General features: G+C 41.2%; 1 protein-coding gene across 4 annotated transcripts in view; it reads left to right on the top strand.

Annotated features, from left to right (window-relative positions):
* Positions 1-17,671, top strand: part of LGR5 (leucine rich repeat containing G protein-coupled receptor 5) — a 137,894-nt gene that overhangs the window by 51,939 nt on the left and 68,284 nt on the right. For all 4 annotated transcript variants that reach the window (XR_006819738.1, XM_046013452.1, XM_046013450.1 and 1 more), the window contains exon 2: positions 4,868-4,939. Coding sequence is in view for 3 of the 4 variants with exons in the window: in XM_046013452.1 (XP_045869408.1) it covers positions 4,868-4,939 (72 nt within the window). In the remaining variant the exon portion in view is untranslated. The remainder of the gene's footprint in view (positions 1-4,867; positions 4,940-17,671) is intronic.

The following is a 17,671-nucleotide window of genomic DNA, read 5'->3' as shown; positions in this document are numbered from 1 at the left end:
GGTATTTGTTCCTCTAAGAGGCCTGGAGCCAGCCAAAGTTCTCAGATGGAGGAGGTCCATATGGCTAGAGCTGGGAGGTTTGCCCTGCACAGGGACTCCTCCGTAGGGGCTGAACTCCAAGTCAAGCTCTGATTGCAAACTAGTCACCTTGTTCTGCTGCTTCAGTGGAAAGATCTTTCCTGTAATTCATCATGCCCAATTCCAAAGGAGGTCCCTTTTCCTGTGGATGCACCTGAGGGTTTGCCTTTCTTATTGGCTAACAGTGGGTCTGAGTGGAGTGACGATCAGATAGGCGGGCTTTTCAGGGTGGCCCGTCTGGCCATGGTACAGAAGGTGACCTAGACACAGTACGAGGAGACACAGTAAGCACGAAGAGCAGAAGGGTTATCCACATAACAGGGACTTGACCAAAGGTAGAAGCCAAGAAGAAGGAAGGGAGGCCAGATCCAGAAGAAAGTTCTATAGAATTAATACTGGGTATCTTTATGGACATAGGGACAGGAGGAAAGGGAAAAATTGAAGCTGACTTGGATCGATTCTCCATTGTGTCCCTAGACCTGCCCACAATTAATGCTCAACTCACATTTGTCAAATGAAGAAAAACAATAGAGTTGCAAACAACAAAGACATTTGCAAGAGAGAGAGACTGTCTGCTTGGACAGAACTCTATTTCTAGGAAACAGGCCTCCTAAACTCTGAGTGAGTTGTAGAGCTCAAAGCTCTCATCTGGGAATTTAGGGTTCCTCTTGTGCCATGGTTCTAAGCCTTGCTTGAACATTCCAATCACTGGGGCAGGTTTTAAACATCCCAGTGTCCATACTGGACCAATTAACTCAGGCACACTGGGGATGGGACCCAGACATCAGTATTCCATAAAGGTCCTATTCCAATATAGAGTTGACTGCTCCTACTGAGCTCTCCAACCCCTATTTTAGATTTCCAGACACAGCCATTAACACAGCATGGGCAAGAGTAGGGTCAGAGACAGGGAAGAATGGTTAAACATATTTGACCATCTTGTCACAATGAATCTTTCATGTCTTATGAAATCTTTGTCCATAGTGACCACTTCTTCAAAATTAATTCCAACGTTTTGGCAAAAGATGAAAAAACTAAAGAAATCCATTACATTTTTTCACAAATGTTAGGAAACTGAATCATAGACAAAAATGTGGTGCAAAATGAGGCCATCTTTTAAAGTCATATTTAAAAAATCAATAATGTACAGATTTGGAAATTATCTTACAATCTCCTGATTTGGTGCTAAAGTTATATGCATTCCAGGGGTCAGAAGGACCAAATACTGAAAAGAAAAGTTCACAAATAATTTAAGTAAGAAAGAGAATATTTTTGTACAGAGTTTTTATGTTCTTATTCTATCATTTTTAACTCAAAATTGACATAAAGACAAGAAGAGTATTGCTAATCAAAGAGCGGTCCAGGAAAGTGTCCTTCCCAGGACATGGTTGTTTTTTATGATCCACAACAGATAAGAATTTGAGAGTAAAAGGGTCACCTTGGTGACTCATTCTTTAAGCGTCTGCCTTCGGCTCGGGTCCTGATCCCAGTGTCCTGGGATCGAGCCCCACATTGGGCTCCCGGCTCGGCGAGAAGCCTGCTTCTCCCTCTCCCACTTCCCCTGCTTGTGTTCCCTCTCTTGCTGTGTCTCTCTCTGTCAGATAAATAAATAAAACCTAAAAAAAAAAAGAATTTGAGAGTAAAGTTGAGAAACTTTTATAGTAATTGAAAAATCGCTACTGAATCACATAACAAAATATTGAGCTCCTGTTTTATGCATTCTAGTGTTTTTATTTCCCTTTTCTAGTAGTTTATTTTATTTTACTTTTTAAAATTATAAACCCACAGCAAATTCAAAATTTTAAAAAATCAGTCTTTCACCATGGATAGTTTACTTTGGGAAACTAGAGGACCACTATTCCATTTGAACATCAATGCAAAGGTGAACACAGAATGAAAAAAGTAAATGCAGACAAATTTCTTTTTACCTTATCTGCTTTGAATTTATATTTTAGAGGCCTATTTCATTTTACCTTAGATGGTTGATATGAAAAGTTATTTTCTGCTATAGGCTTGTATGCATTGCTTAGAAGCTCTTTAAAAGAAAACATAAGCGGCGCCTGGGTAGCTCTGTTGGTTAAGCATCCAACTCTTGGTTTCAGCTCAGGTCATGCTCTCCCGGTCTTGGGATTGAGCCCCACATCGGGCTCTGCACTCAGCATGGAGTCTGCCTCAGATTCTCTCCCTCTCCCTCCCACTTTCTCTCTCTCTCTCTCTCTCTCTCTTAAATAAATAAGTAAAGTCTTTAAAAAAGAAAACAAACTTACTAGAAAACAGGTGGTAAAGGAATGGGTTAACAGGATTTGCTTATTTTCTAAGAGGAACCCCAATATCAGGTAACACAGAGAAGTTATTAATTCCTTTTGGGGAAGGAAGATTCCCCTTTTTAAGAAATAAGTCGCTCTCTTTTGATTGGAAACAGCTAGCAAGGGTTTAATAGCATAAACTATTAAGGTAGAGACACCCTGGTTTAACTACAGGGAAGCCTGCCACATGGAGATGATTTCTCCTGAGATCATGCAGCTAATGAGTGAGGTCAGGATTCAAACCCAAGACTCTATACCCGACAGTGTCTTGCTCTCTCCACTGTTCCACCATCCAAAGTGTTTCGGGGGGACCCTGAGAGTGTAGGCTTATATAAGCTTCACTTCCAGGAAACAGATAGGATAGTGAGTATTAAAGTCATGTGGAATGTTTATAAATCTCCTTAAATGTAAATTTCCTCATTCTGTTTAGAGCTTTCAGCGTATAGGCAAGAGTGATATGTGTCCCAAACTGTTTTGCACATCACCCAGAAAAATATAACAGGAGAGGAAACTTAGTGCTCTCCATACCAGCTGTCTTCATGTTGAAACTGGTTGGATCTTGGTTGCTAATAAACATGCTCGGAATGCAAACCGTCTTGATTCTTTTAGGAAATAAATAAGATATCAATGAGAAATAAGTGAGTACCTAAGAAATATCAAGTCTTCGCAGGGATTATATAGTCCCTGTGAGGAATCCAGAAACTTCATTGATTAATTTTTTACACGTCTGTTCAGTGAACTAAACAACTTGGCTACTTCAGAGAAATAACTGCACCACAAATTTAAATTGCTGATCAGTTATTTGCACTGTTACCTAGACAGTGGGAGAAAACCATCCAGATATTCAATATATGGAAAACCAAAACTTTTAGTGTATATTTTTGACATCATTTAGTTTTGCTTAAGAATATAGCATGTTACTCAGCTATATAAGTGTTGAGTGGCAGATATTAAAATGTATGATTTTTTTAAACCATACTCTGAAATATTTAACTGGATATTTTATCTTCCTGTTCATGCTAGTGCCTTTTTAGTCACTTTTTAAAGAGTAAATGATCAATCCCTGCATTCTTAACCATCAGTGATTAAAAGTTAATATTTGATAAAGAAACCAAGCAATCTATACTGACAACAGCCGGTTAGATGCTATGGGTGTGACCACTTAAATAACAGGAATAACCTGGATTTTTTTAAAAAGCTCATGGGTGAAATAGATGAAGGTAGTCAAAAGATACAAACTTCCAGTTATACAATAAATAAGTCCTGGGGAAGTAATGTACAGCAGGGCGAATATAGTTAATAATTCTGTATTGTTTATTCAAAAGTTGCTAGGAGAGTAATCTTAAAGAGTTCTCTTCACAAGAAAAAAAATTTAAATGCAATGAATGTTAGCTAACCTTATCGTGGTAATCATTTTGCAATATATACATTTATCACATCATTATGTTGTACACCTAAAATTACTACAATGTCATATGCCAATTAGGTCCGTTCTAAAAATAATAAATAAAAAGAAAGTTCACCGTCTTATCTTGAGATAAATTTTAAGTATGTACCCCCGATCTGAGATTATAATGAATTTTGAATAGAATCTGAACCTTCAGGTTTGAGCAAGCAGTCATGTTTTAAGTCAACCTTCAGCCGACTGTCACATAAAGTTTGAGCTGGTCTTGGTAACAGTCTGTCCCGCCACCGGTCTTTTGTCCTCTGAGATACAGATGGCATCTATCAGTGATGCTGTAGGGTTATGTGGGAGACCGTCAAGAAATAGAAAAGTAAAAACAGAATAAAATCGCATTACACGGAGTTTCCCTTAAAACAAAAATTGATTGAGTTCTGCCCGAAGTGGCTTGTTTCCTGTGCCAGGAACTACTGTGCGGGCCCAGCAGGAAGTGTGCTCCGAAGCGGGATCACATTACACCCTTGTTTTATGGTTCATTTCACTTATTTAATGCAATCTGAGAACCTGCAAAAGGAACATGTTAGAAGGAGGGAATGGGCTTTTTGTCTTGTTTTGTTTTGTTTTTTTTTTTAAGTTTCTTTGAATCCAAACATTTGTTTTTACAAGGTGCTTACAGCCCCCAGAAGTGGGACTTGCAGAGAGTTGCAAGGGGAAGGCATTTCTCTTTGTCACAAAATTCAAAGCAAGACCTGAAGTTGGGTTACGTCTAGGGTTGAGTTATGTCTGTTTCCTTTGCCGTCCTACTTCCATAATTTTAAACGTGAAGTACTGCCATCATGCCCATGAATGGTCTAAATCATTCTGAATTCATAGGAGCTCCTCCTAGGGGCTCTCATTTGACAGAGAGCCCTAGATGAGCTGGGGCTGGGGTGGGAGCGGTAAGGAATATCTTTAAGATGCAAAACAGCAATTCATTGGTCAAGCGAAAGAACGTATTGCTTGAAAATGTGTGGAGGGAACAGCTGGATTCCCTGGTGGTGGTGGACGCCGCTTCTCACGTGCTGTCTGTTTTCCTCTCCAGAGACCTCAGTATGAACAACATCAGTCAGCTGCCCCCGAATCCCCTGAACAGTCTCCGCTTCCTAGAGGAGTTGTAAGTATTGCGTAGTAGTGATGCATCCAGTCAACACTGAGCACATTCCTGGGTTTGCCCCTCACACTCACTGTGGGAACCAGATAAAACAAGGCAAAAAGCTGTCAGCACCAACAATTTTGGCACATGAGGAAACACTTAGTTGGGAGGGGAGAAAAAAAGAAATTGCCTAAGATTCTGGAAATCAACTTATAAAGGAGTTGACCATGAGGCTACAACTTTCTAAGGTGAGACTTGAGCCAAACAAATTAAAATTTTAAAACAAAGGCAGTTTAAGAGGCCTGGATGTCTCTTTGGAAATAGTTAAGCAGCAGGATATTAAAAGTTTGAATACCGGTTCATGTTTATTAAAATAGCAAGTAAAGCTATAATCAAAACCAAAAACTGCCGCTTGGTTTGGGTTGTGATGGGGAGAATGGAGTCCACATTCCGTAGCACCAAAACTTCTTGTCCTAATCACTTCTAATTACTATTTTCCTACTTCTTAATTTAGCTTCCCTCAAGGCTTGAACAGAAAAACATGAAATCCACAGAGGACTTCAAACTGGGCTCTCCAAACTCCCTGTAAAAAAAAATAAAAAAGGAGGAAGCTAAAATTAGTTAATGATACACAGAGGAGTCTTGATTAAGTCTCGTAATCACTTTCCAGAAGATGAAAAAGAACTGTATAATCCAAAAATCTGTATTTAAAAATTCATTTGATCCTCTACCCTTTGGAGTGATGGAGACTAAGGGAGCCGTGTGCCATTGCAGTCTCATGAAGAAAGTTTGGCACCATCCCTTAAGTACATCTTCTGACTGTTGATTAAAGGAATTGTGTAGGCAATGACCTCTTTTGAAAATACTTCCTTTATAAATCTGAAAGTTGGGGTCCAATCTGGGGAATAATTTAAATGGTTGATGCACTGCGTGATCCACCCCGGGAAGTGGGAAGAATGTTCCAGCATACCCAAATTACACTGCATCAGTCTTTTCCCTTCGCAAGAGAATGACATTCTCAAATTTCTCCCCTTAGAGTTTTAGCTATATTTTTGATAGCCTTATATTTTTAGCAAATGCTATTGTCTAACCACTGAAATCAGTTGACTATATGCCCAGGTTGTTTTCCAGGAATATGTTGGGGAAGCTCAGATGACAAGACTCTGCAGCAAGTTTTTATAATCATAGCTTTTCACTCTGGGTTGTCCACGCTCCTCTTTTCCCCTTTTCTCTCTCGCCATTTCTATGGCTAAAAAGTAGCCTTGATCAGGGCTGAGTCCTTGTCTATCTTAGTCGTGGCTTGTATGTGATAATAATCAATGTGTTTTTGATGAACAAATGAATACTGAGAAAGCAAAACATGTAAAAAGAGCTTCTCATCCAAGTTAGCTGCGTTAGGAAAAAGCAACAGACATGGCAGACATTAGCCAAAATTTCTGTTGATTACCTTTAGCACCTTTCAGTTAGGGTTTTTTCCTTCTCATCTTCCCTTCCTCACCATAATTAAGACATGATGCTTGGTCCTATGTACACCCCCAGCCCCACATTTTGAAAGTGTGTATTTGCTATGCTTTCTTCTGTCATTTCCTTACACTACACGATGGTACAAGGCTTCCATTCTGTGTCAACATACACCTCCACTTTAGACCCCAACCTGAATCAATAAAGAAAGTCCTTCCCCAAGGACTTTGTTTAATAGAATTCCTCCCTCAGTGACCCCAACTCATTCTAAATAACTCCTCTTTCTTCAGGGGGTAAATGTTAATTCTGTTCCAAGGCCAGTTTTTCAAAAGATCATTGAGAAAAGTCAAGGAAAAAAAAAAAAAAAAAGGGAGGGAACTACCATTTGAAAAAGATATTTTTCTGTATTGTCTTATATTTATATCTGGAAACTCCATTAAGTGTCTTGACTGTGAAATCATAGAATTTCAGAAATAGAGGAGACCCTTAAAGGGCTATTCATTCTAGTTTTTCATTCTCTTCTGGAATTCCCTCTGCTGAGCTGGCCGAGCATAATTCAAAAGCTAGACCACTTTCTCATATATAATTCTGTGTTGCATCTGACTGATGTTTTGAAGACATCATTATTCATTTCTCAGCAAAAGGGGATAGTATTTATAGAATCTGGAAAAATGATTAACTCTGCTTGGTTTATTCTTTTGTTCCCAAGGTTAATTTAGGGGTGTTGTGTTTAAAACAAAACAAACCATAACAAAAAAGCAACTGTTTTGTAGAGCACTGCAATTATGCCTCTGTTATGCTGTGGATAGTTTATACTAGACTTAGTTACGTGTAACTCTATATTCTCTTCTAGAGTATAAGGTCTTCAGAATAATATTGTATTATACTGACAACAATCATAGTTTGGTCTGTGCCATGCAGTGTTCCAAATGTTTTATACACTTTTTCCCATGAATCCTCCTAACAGCCCCATAAAGGTAGATATTCTTATTATTCCCATTTCATAGATTAAAAAAAAAAAAGATGAAGTACAGAGAAAATTAAGGTTCAAGATCAGGCAGTGACAAGAGTCAAGGCTAAGATTCAACCTCACCTTCAACGCCACACTCAGAAAGTAGAGGGAGAGCACTGGGTGTTGTGCAAAAAGAATGAATACTGTTACGCTGAAAAAAAAAATAAATAAATAAAAAGGGAAAAAAAAAAAAGAAAGTAGAGGGAGCATTAGGAATTGTGCATAGTTAAAAAAAAAAAAAAGGAATTGTGCATAGTTCTTCTGTGCTTTTATTTTCCCTAATAGTACCTGGAACATTGGTTTGCACGGTTGAATCCTTGCAAGTGTTGTTTAAACCAAGCTTTGTAATGATAGTTCTTTCATATAACTTTGTCTGTCTGTGCATGTGTGGAGGCCTGAAAAAGAGAAAGTAAGGGAGAGAGCTGTCTACCCAGTGGATGAGATTGGATATTCAGGTTATTAATTTACTACCATCACCTATTGTTGACATGGAGAAGTATCATCAGAATTTTCAGATGTAATGTATCGCCAATTTAGCATTGCTCAACAGATACAAAACCTTAGTGAATATTTTACAAGTGCATGCATACACTTAAGCCATTTGTTTTATATAGTATACGATCAGAACCAGCAAATGACAGCCATACAGCTAAAGACAGACATTATTTTCCCCCAAATTTTTAAAAATTCTAGTTAGTTAACCTATAGTGTAAAATCGATTTCAGGAGTAGAATTTATTGATTCATCACTTACATACAATACTCAGTGCTCATCCCAAGTGCCCTCCTTAATGCCCATCCCCCTGCCCACCTCCCTTCCAACCCTCAGTTTGTTCTCTTTGGTTAAAAGTCTGTTTCCTGGTTTGTTTTCAGCTCTCTCTCTTTTTTCCCCTTCCCATATGTTCTAGATACAGACATTTAGAGATCTGTCATTGTGTGTGTGTGTGTATCTGTTGTTATGACAACAGAGCACTATTCTAGAAGTATCCTTTCATTCAGTTTATTCAGCTCGTCTCTATGCTTTATCTCTTTAGCCATAAAATAGGAAATTGCTACTGATACTATTAATGATATTATAAAGCTCCTACCACAACACTCAATTTTTAAAAAATTGCTATTAATAAAGGCAAGTTACTATTCTTCCCATTTGCACGAATCACTCCCACTTAATCATTTCCCTGATTGAATCATTTAACTATGTTACAAACTGTAGACAGCCATGATTCATCCTTCATCCACCCCTGGAGCTAGAAAAAGGTGTCAGGTTTTAAAATCCTCTAGGAATCCATAAAGCCCTACAGGTACTCACTGAGTCAGTGTTTAGAAATATATGTATATTATAGCCCTGGAGAAAGTGTTTGCCTGAGGCAAATATTTAGAAGAAATAAGGGGCATCACCTTGAATGGTCTCCCCTCCCTCCTGAGGTGCCGGAATGCTTACTACCTGGGCCGTGTATGTTGGCACATTCAAGTCATATACTTATTTTTTTTAATCTTTATGCTGACCAGATGAGCATAGGCCAAATGTCCTATTGCTGCAAGGGGAAGGAGAGCCTTTTCCTCTTGGAAAAAAAACAAAAACCATAATTGAGTGTGGCAAGGCTGCGCTGTACAGAGGGAAAAGCACAGTGTCTGGACGCCAAGCCCAGGACTCTTGTCCCGTCCCTGCCATTTACTCGCTGATAATCCACTTGACCTCCCTGGGCCTCAGGGGATCATGGTGAGAGCTGCCCTGGCGATGCCTTTGGAGATGTTTCTGAGAATCGAATGAAAGGATGATGAGAGAACTTTGCTAAATTCTAATCCACATACCAAGTTCTATTAGTAAACTGAGAACACCTTTGAGAAGATTCTGACCTCTTCTTTTCCTATTTCCTGCGCGTGATTTTGCGGTAACCCAGGGATCCAGGACTTGGGAAAGAAAAGCTGTTTAGAACTGTGAGCTTTAATGGATGTATACGATCAGCGCAGAAGAGTTCTTTACCGAATTTGAGCATCCTGAGCGCTAATTGCATTTCTCTCCAACAGTGTCTCTCTCGGTTCTGTTGATTCAGTTCTACCAGGGACTTAAAACGTTAATGTTCGCTATTTAGACAAACAGAGGAGCCTACGTTAGGTCCCTCGGAGCCTATATTGCTCAGATGTTAGGAGCTAATGGCAGAGCGTGCCTAATGCTGACATCTACAGGCCCCATTAAACTTAGATTCGTAGTCTGATTAAACCAGAGGGGGAAATGAACTGTTACCATTTTAAGCAGTGTGAGTTGGAGGCCTTTGTTTCTGAGTAGTATTTTAAAATCTTTCCAGATTCTGATGCTATTGGAATCAAATACTCGATTTAGCCGTCAAGGAAACATGAGAAGCTCTAGGGAGGTCTGTTTTTAAGTTACTATTGTTCCCTGAAACTATTTGCTCATATTATGGTTGGCCTTGAGGAATCTCTATATAAATAGTAATGCCGATTATTGCAGATGAAATTTGTAATGAGAAATACCACCAAACTTCCTGAGAGCAGAACCTACGCTTGTTACTTCTACTTCCTCATCATGTTGCTGAAAATGGTGAGAGCTGTCCTGCCTGTCCTTTGAGATTTTTTTCCTGAGGATCAAATGAAATGATGATGAAAGAACTTTGGTAAACTGTAAGTCACATATTGGATGTGTTAGCAAAGTGAAAACACCTTCATGCCCATGAACGCTCTTCCTGCCCTTTGGCTTCGCCACAGTGTTTGGTCTCTCGACTTCGTAGATCTGACAAATGATGAAAAACACTGCCCCTTGGAAACTCTTTTTCTCCAATGTGACTTCATGGCAGTTATTTTAGTTCTCTTCTGAATGTCTGTCCGTATAGCTGGAGATAGACATTTAGATATCTGTCCTTGCGTGTGCATGCACACATGTATGTAACTTCCATGATGACGTTTTGGGCAGTGTTCTGAACGTGCCCTATCTTTCTGGCTCCTCTTCTTTTTCTCTTTAGCATCCTCTCTCTTCCACTCGCAACTCCTATAAAATGTAGATATTCCCCAGGTTATTGCACGTCGTTTTATTGTCTCTTTTCTCAGATACTTTTCAGTTCATTCATTGAGAACATATTTACTGAGCGACTGGGAACATAAAGAGAGAATGGGACCTGCTGTGGTTCACTACCTCATTCACCATGTCCCCGCTCTAGGGGAGCTCACATTCTAGTCGGAGAGACATAGTAAGTGAGGAAACTAGTGCCATGATATTTGATGATTGTAACAAGAGTGATGACGGACACAAACACAGGTGGAGAATAAATTACAAGACGGGACAAGGAGAGAAAGTCTCTCTAAGAAGATGACATCTAAACTGAGATCAGGAGAATGAAGGGAAGCTGGTAGTCCTAAAAGCTGGGGTAGAATGTTTCTGGCAAAAGAATGGTGTGAGTGGAGGTCGTGAAGTAGGAAAGAATATGACACGTTCGTGGACATGGAAGAAGATCATTGTGGCTGAAATTGAGTGAGAGGGAGAGGGACTAACACGGGGTGAGGTTGGAGAGGAAGGCAAAGACCCTAACCAGTCAGGCTATGTACAGAGTTCAAATAAGAGCAATGGAAAGCCATTGAAGGGTTGTGTACAGCTGGTGAAATAATGGGACTTATGACTTTAAAAGATTTCTCTGATTTCTGTATGCCAAAGAGACTGGGGACTTACACAGAGGCAGAGGAGCCTGATAGGAGGCTACAGACCCATTAGGAAACACCTGCGGTTGTCTGGGAAAGAAACCTGAAAGTTGAACTATTTTTCTTAAGATAGATGACCACCAAATCAATATTTCTAGTTCAGATTTCTTTTGTCTTTTACTGCTAGACCAGTGGTTCTCAAAGTGTGGTCCCTGGACCCGCAGTATTGGCACCACCTGTGTACTTGTTAGAAAGGCAAATTCTGTGCCCCATTCTTATCTAATGAGTCAGAAATTTAATGAGCTCTTCGGGTGATTTTGATGCATGATGAATTTGAGGACCACTACTCTAGGCGAGTGGTTCTCGACTTCTAGTGAGATCGAAATCATCTGGAGTTCTTGCTAAACCACACATCGCTGAGTCCCACCACAGCTGCTTCCACAGGTTAGAAGTGGGGCGGAGTGAGGGAGAAGTCGAGAATTCACATTTGTATCCCATGCTCAGGGACGCTGATACTGCTAGTCTAGGGACCACACTTGGAGAATCATCTGCCAAGTGGCATTTCGACCTACCCCACCAATACTTTAAAACTTAACAAGTGCAGAACCAGATTGCCTTGTCCAGCCCCTCACCACGCTTTTTCTCCCACCTCTCCTACCTGCCGTGGGCATTCGTATCCAAACCTGTGATCACCGTGTCTGTCACTCACTTCCTTTGTTCTGTAGTTCTTCCTCTCTCACCCCGCCCCCCCGGTATCCGCCAGTTTCCCAGATCCAGAGCTCATGATTCCACACTGTCTTGCCCATTTGTGTACCCTAGTTCATCACCACGTAGGTCAGATTCTTACTGTCTTTTCTGGATAACTATTAAAACCCATTAAGTAATCACCTCTCCTAATTCTCCCAACAAGTAACAAATGAATCATCCCTTCTGGGGATGGAGACCACAAAGGCTTCTGGCGGGAGCCCAAAGTCCCATCCTTGCATATGCACTGGTATCACCTGGAGCATTTTTTAAACTATTAATTACTGGGGCTTATTCCCAGACATTCTGATTTAATGGATCTCAGTGGGGAACCAGACAGTATTTTGTAAAGGCCTACAGGTGGGCTGAGACCCACTGGGATATATAGAAGCATCCTATGCAGGAAGACAGACAAAGACTCATCAGCTGATTGAATATGGGGACCAAAAGGGAAGTTTGAAGGTGAGAGGTGACTGTGAGTCATGAGATTAGATGCCAGGAGACCCGTGAGGCACAGTCGGTGAAACAGGGAATTCAAGGGGAACAACTGATATTTTGGAGGCAGAAGATGTCTGGTTCTGGATATACTAGGTGTGAGTTGTCAGTAGGACATCCAAAGAGAGATGTCACTAACACAGTTGGAATGGGGATCAGGGGTATGGTAAGTCAGTTCTAGAAATGCTGACTACAGAGTTGTCTACAAAGAGGTGATTTTAGGGGCGCCTGGGTGTCTCAGTTGGTTAAGCATCTGACTCTTGATTTCGGTTCAGGTCATGACATTAGGGTTGTGAGATCAAGCCCTGCACTGGGTCTGGAACCTGCTTGAGATTCTCTCTCTCCTTCTAAAAAAACAAAGCAAAACAAAAAGAGGTGATTTTTGAAGGTGTTGGAACAGATAAAGACCTTGAAAAACGGTATAGGCTCTGTGTTTCCCAGTGTGGCTTTCTACCCTTGTTAAAATCACCTGGGCTATTATTTTAAAATACAGATTCCTGCATCCTTCCCCCCTAGAAATTCTGATTCACTAAATCTGGGTTGGGGCCTGGGAATCGGAATTTTTGTGGCTTCTCGGGAAACAACAAAGTTGGAGACCCACTAGAGGAAAAAAGAAAAGATGTGAGGACAGAAACTTGGGTCACATCTCTGTTTAGAGGATGAGAATTAAGATGGGGGCTAGCAGGAAGGAAAGAGATATCACTAGTTATAGTGGTGAGAGCAATACCATTGCACAGGGTCTGGAGGACAGTGGAGGAATCTGAGTTAGAAGCAGTGAGGATGGGGCACCTGGGTGGCTCAGTGGGTTAAAGCCTCTGCCTTCGGCTCGGGTCATGATCCCAGGGTCCTGGGATCGAGCCCCACATCGGGCTCTCTGCTCGGCGGGGAGCCTGCTTCTCCCTCTCTCTCTGCCTGCCTCTCTGCCTACTTGTGATCTCTGTCTGTCAAATAAATAAATAAAATATTTAAAAAAAAAAAGTCATTCTCTCTAAAAAAAAAAAAAAAGAAGCAGTGAGGACAATTCTGTTGTGGCCTTAACCCCAGTGGTACAGCCATTTGTGTCCTTATGTTCTTCCTGTTTTAGACTGATTTTCCCTGACCATCTAAGCTCTAGATGAACCTACTTTTATCCAAAGTAATGGTTAAAAGCTCAAATTTTAAAGCCAAAATCCTATGTTGAATTAAATTCTCTTATGTAAACTTTTCTACATAAGTGTGAGCAAATAACCTCTCTTAGGCCCAGTTTCCCCTCTGTACGAGGGGAATAATCAGTCATGTTGTTTAATGTGATTTTATAATAAATAGCATAATGTGTCTAAAGTACTTAACATCGTACCTGGCACTTACAAATTGACTAATAAAAGGTAGATACTGCTTGTATGCTTCAAAGCACTGTGCTTGGCCTATTGAAAGCACCCAAAGAAGGGGAATGCCTGGGTAGCTCACCTTCTTGGGATCAGGCCTTGGGTCAGTCTCCCTGCTCAGCGGTGAGCCTGCTTCTCCCTCTGCCCCTCCCCCTGCTGGTGCTCACTTGCTCTCTCTCAAATAAATGAAGTCTTTCTGGGGGCGGGGGAAATACTCAAAGAAATGGCTAGATTTAAATTTTATTTATTTGTTTATTTATTTATTTGATTTTTATTTATTTATTTATTTATTTTTAGAGAGAGTTGGGGTCGCAATGGGAGAAGGAGAGAGGAAATCTCAAGCAGACTCTCCGCACGGAGCCCGACTCAGAGCTCCATCTCACAACCCTGAGATCATGACTTGAGTCGAAACTCAAGTCTGACGCCCCCCAAGCGCCCCCAGATGTGTCTTCTTTTAACTCATAAGGATTATCTTATTCAAGTTCATTCTGCTCTGATTATTTAAGCAGCCCTGCTGTTACCTAACTTCTATGCCCCCTGACAGAAGACTAGATTATGTTTAAATAAAACTGGAAAAGGGACAATGTTTTTCATTTACATAAAACCTTTCTGAGCTTTGGTGTCTTTACCTACAAAATATGGACTGTAATAATCTCTGACCCATCTCCTGATACAAAGTATGGGAAAATGCTTTTTAAAATGTCACATGGTGGGTAGGGGTTGGTTGCGTGCCTGCGTGCCTCATTCGGTTAAGGGTCTGACTCAGTTTCAGCTCAGATCTTGATCTCAGAGTCATGGGATTGAGCCCCACATTCGGCTCTGTGCTCAATGGGGAGTCTGCTTAAAGATTCTCTTCCTCTGCCCCTCCCCCAGTGCACCCCCTCCATCCATCTCTCTCTCTCTCTCTCTCTCTCTCTCTCTCAAATAAATAAATAAATCTTTTTAAGAAATGTTACATAGGACACCTGGGTGGCTCAGTCAGTTAAGCATCTGACTCTTGATTCTGGCCCAGTTCATGATCTAGGAGTGGTGAGATCCAGTCTCGTATTGGGCTCCGTGCTTAGCAGGGAGTCTACTTGAGATTCTCTCTCCCCCTCCTTCTGCCCCTCCATCCCCAAAATTAAAATCAGTGAATCTTTTTCAAAGTGTTATTTAAAAAATCATAATAAAATAAAATAAGATGTTAGTGGTGTGTAATAAAGAAATCTTATAATAAACAAGAAGAAAACAGCAGGTTAGAGGGAAGAGGAGGGAGGAACGAGAAATTAAGTAGGAAACGTCTGTGTAACAGAAAAACAGTTTGAGGGCAGAGAAAACTTCTGTGAAAGTACCTTATCATTTTAAAAGAGTAAGTGAAATGAGGCCCAGGGAAATTTAGGGACTTTTATAAGCTTTATTGCATGCTAATGGTGAGAAGGAAGAAAATCAAAAAGGGAAGGTATAAAACAAAACCCACCCTACGAATTACAAGGCAAAAGTTTCTCAAAAGAACTGACCCAGGAGGCCTGGTAGAACTTGCCAGGCCCTCTCGCTTAGCTCTGCAAATGTTCCTCTGCCTTTGGAACTCAGCCAGGGAAGCCCACATTGGATGGTTCCCCACATGGTAATTTCCCTGAGGTTCTCAGCTGGAGAGCAGGGTCGAGCACCCCTTCCACTCCCAGTACACACCCCATTTACCTAGATGCCTCTCCCTGTCCAGGCCAACATCCAGAAAGAGGAAATAATCAGAGATCACATCTGATTGCTTTGCTCTGGTCCTTCCATTTTTTACAAAATAAGGCCGCCAAAAAAAAAAAAAAAATCCTTTGGATTTCCTTATTTTAGAGATTCAAACTACTATAGAGATTCAAAGAAACATAGACTCTCAAAGATATTTTAATTGGTTGTTAAACACCAAAATATCTGCTTATTTGGTTTAGTTGAAGAGGCATGTGTCTGCTATAACTTGATTTTTTTTTCTTTTTATGGAATTTGAGTCAGTAACACTAACAATAGTGGGACTATAGGAGTCTTATATATGTAGTAGTATCTTTAAGAATAAAAACATTTTTATATAAAAATATCAGAGCTTTCCTTATTAAGTTGTATCTTATTATAGAAAAAAGGATAATGGAAGAGATATTCCCATGAAATAATTTTAGAAACAGGAAAAAAATCCACCTCTCAGACAAATGGTATGTGGGTCTCTGGGGTTTGGAACACAGTTGCCAAAAATTTGTTAGTTCAGATCGTTACAGGAAAGATTTGTGTGCAGTTCTAATTATTCATGTATTCATTTGAAAGCCTTTCACCTCCCCCCCGCCGTAGTTTATATGTATTTAATTTTAGAATTCCTAAAACCATCCCACATGGTAAAGAAATAAGAGAAGGATCCAATGATTTCCTTCAACTGTTGTTTTTGTCAGTGAGATAGATCCTCCACCAGCCCAGCAAATAGCTAAGAGCACATCAGAAATTCCTTAAAGACAAACTCCCCTAATAACAAAGTTTCGTGGTTCCACAGGTTCGTTCTGAATACAGACTCAAGAGCTCTGAAAGCCCTTGCCCAGAAAAGAAAAACAGTGCATGAGAAATAAGCTATACTTCAGGAAATGTAACAGGAAAATATCTGCCCTAACAATAATTTCAACTAACAAAATACATTCAAAGTTTTTACTCCCTCCTTTTCATTTCCAAAGTCAACAAACGTTTCAGGGACCATCGAAGCTATGTGAGGACACTGGACGCATGAGCAGCAGTAAGAGTTAAAGGCATTCGTCTGAAAGCTCTGCCCTAGGACTCTGAAATGTACCGCGAAGTTAGGACCGTGAACAGGGATAGTTAGGGACTTTTGGTGAAATTTACCGTTCTTAGTCAGCCCAGTGTGATTAGTTAAGTCATACGTGATCATCAACCAAGCCTGAGTCTGCACTAATTCGGTAAGCAGCTCTTAGTCACACACTGTTCCTTACTTCAGTGTTACACGTAGTGCTTTGGGGAACTAGGCGAATGACTACAAGTTATATATGATATAACCATAAATGTAAGATGTTGCTCTCTTAGGCTGCCTCCATGGCGCCCAGCTCCTAGTAGGTTGCCAGGTTGGATTTTTCTTTTTCTGCACCAGAGCCCACCACGTCTGGCCACCTGTGCCCCGGGGCACCCCCACAGCATCTCCCACCTGAGCTGCTCCGGTCACCCCTGGTGCTGCCCTTTAAAAGCTCCCATCAGAAAGACCACTTTATTTTTTTTTTTTAAGATTTTATTTCTTTATTTGTCAGAGAGAGAGAGAGCAAGAGAGCGCACAAGCACAAAAAGGGGGGAGGAGCAGAGGGACAGGGAGAAGCAGACTCCCCGCTAAGCAGGGACCCCAATGCAGGACTCAATCCCAGGACCCTGGGATCATGACCTGAACCAAAGGCAGATGCTTAACCGACTGAGCCACCCAGGCATCCCCAGAAGGACTACTTTAAAAACACAGGTCTGATCACATCCCCTCTCCTGGCCAGAGCCCTTCCTGTGGCCTCCAGCACCCTGCGTGAAGTGGCTCTGGATGCCTCTCCACACTCCCCTCCCCCTCACTCCCCACAGCTCCCCCACCCCCTTGCCACTTGCTCCCTCCATCATTCCATTCCAGCTCTGCTGGCCTCCACACAGCTTCTGGATCCCACCAGGCCCACTCCCACCGCAGGGCCCTTGCATGTCTCCTCCCTTCACATATATACCCGCATGTCTCAGGCCTCCGCTGAAATGCCCTCTCAGCAGATAGTCTTCCCTGCCCATCTGATCTTAAAGAATAGCCCACTGTCCTCCACATTGCTCTCATCCCTCGCCTTGATTATTTTTCAGAGTCTGTGTGTGTGGTGGTCTTCCTTTGTGTTTCCATTAATGACCATCTCTCCACATTAGAAAGGGAGCTCCGTGTAGTCAGGGGCTCACTGCTGCATCTCTGCACAGACAGTGGTGCCCACACTGAGCAGGCCCTCTATAAATTCTTGTTGGAGCTGCAAAGATTGCTTGGAGGAATGGTAAAGCAAAAGTCTTCCGACTT

Source organism: Meles meles, chromosome 7, assembly GCF_922984935.1.
Source record: "Meles meles chromosome 7, mMelMel3.1 paternal haplotype, whole genome shotgun sequence".
NCBI lineage: Eukaryota > Metazoa > Chordata > Mammalia > Carnivora > Mustelidae > Meles > Meles meles.
This window is presented reverse-complemented; position numbering and strand designations above follow the sequence as displayed.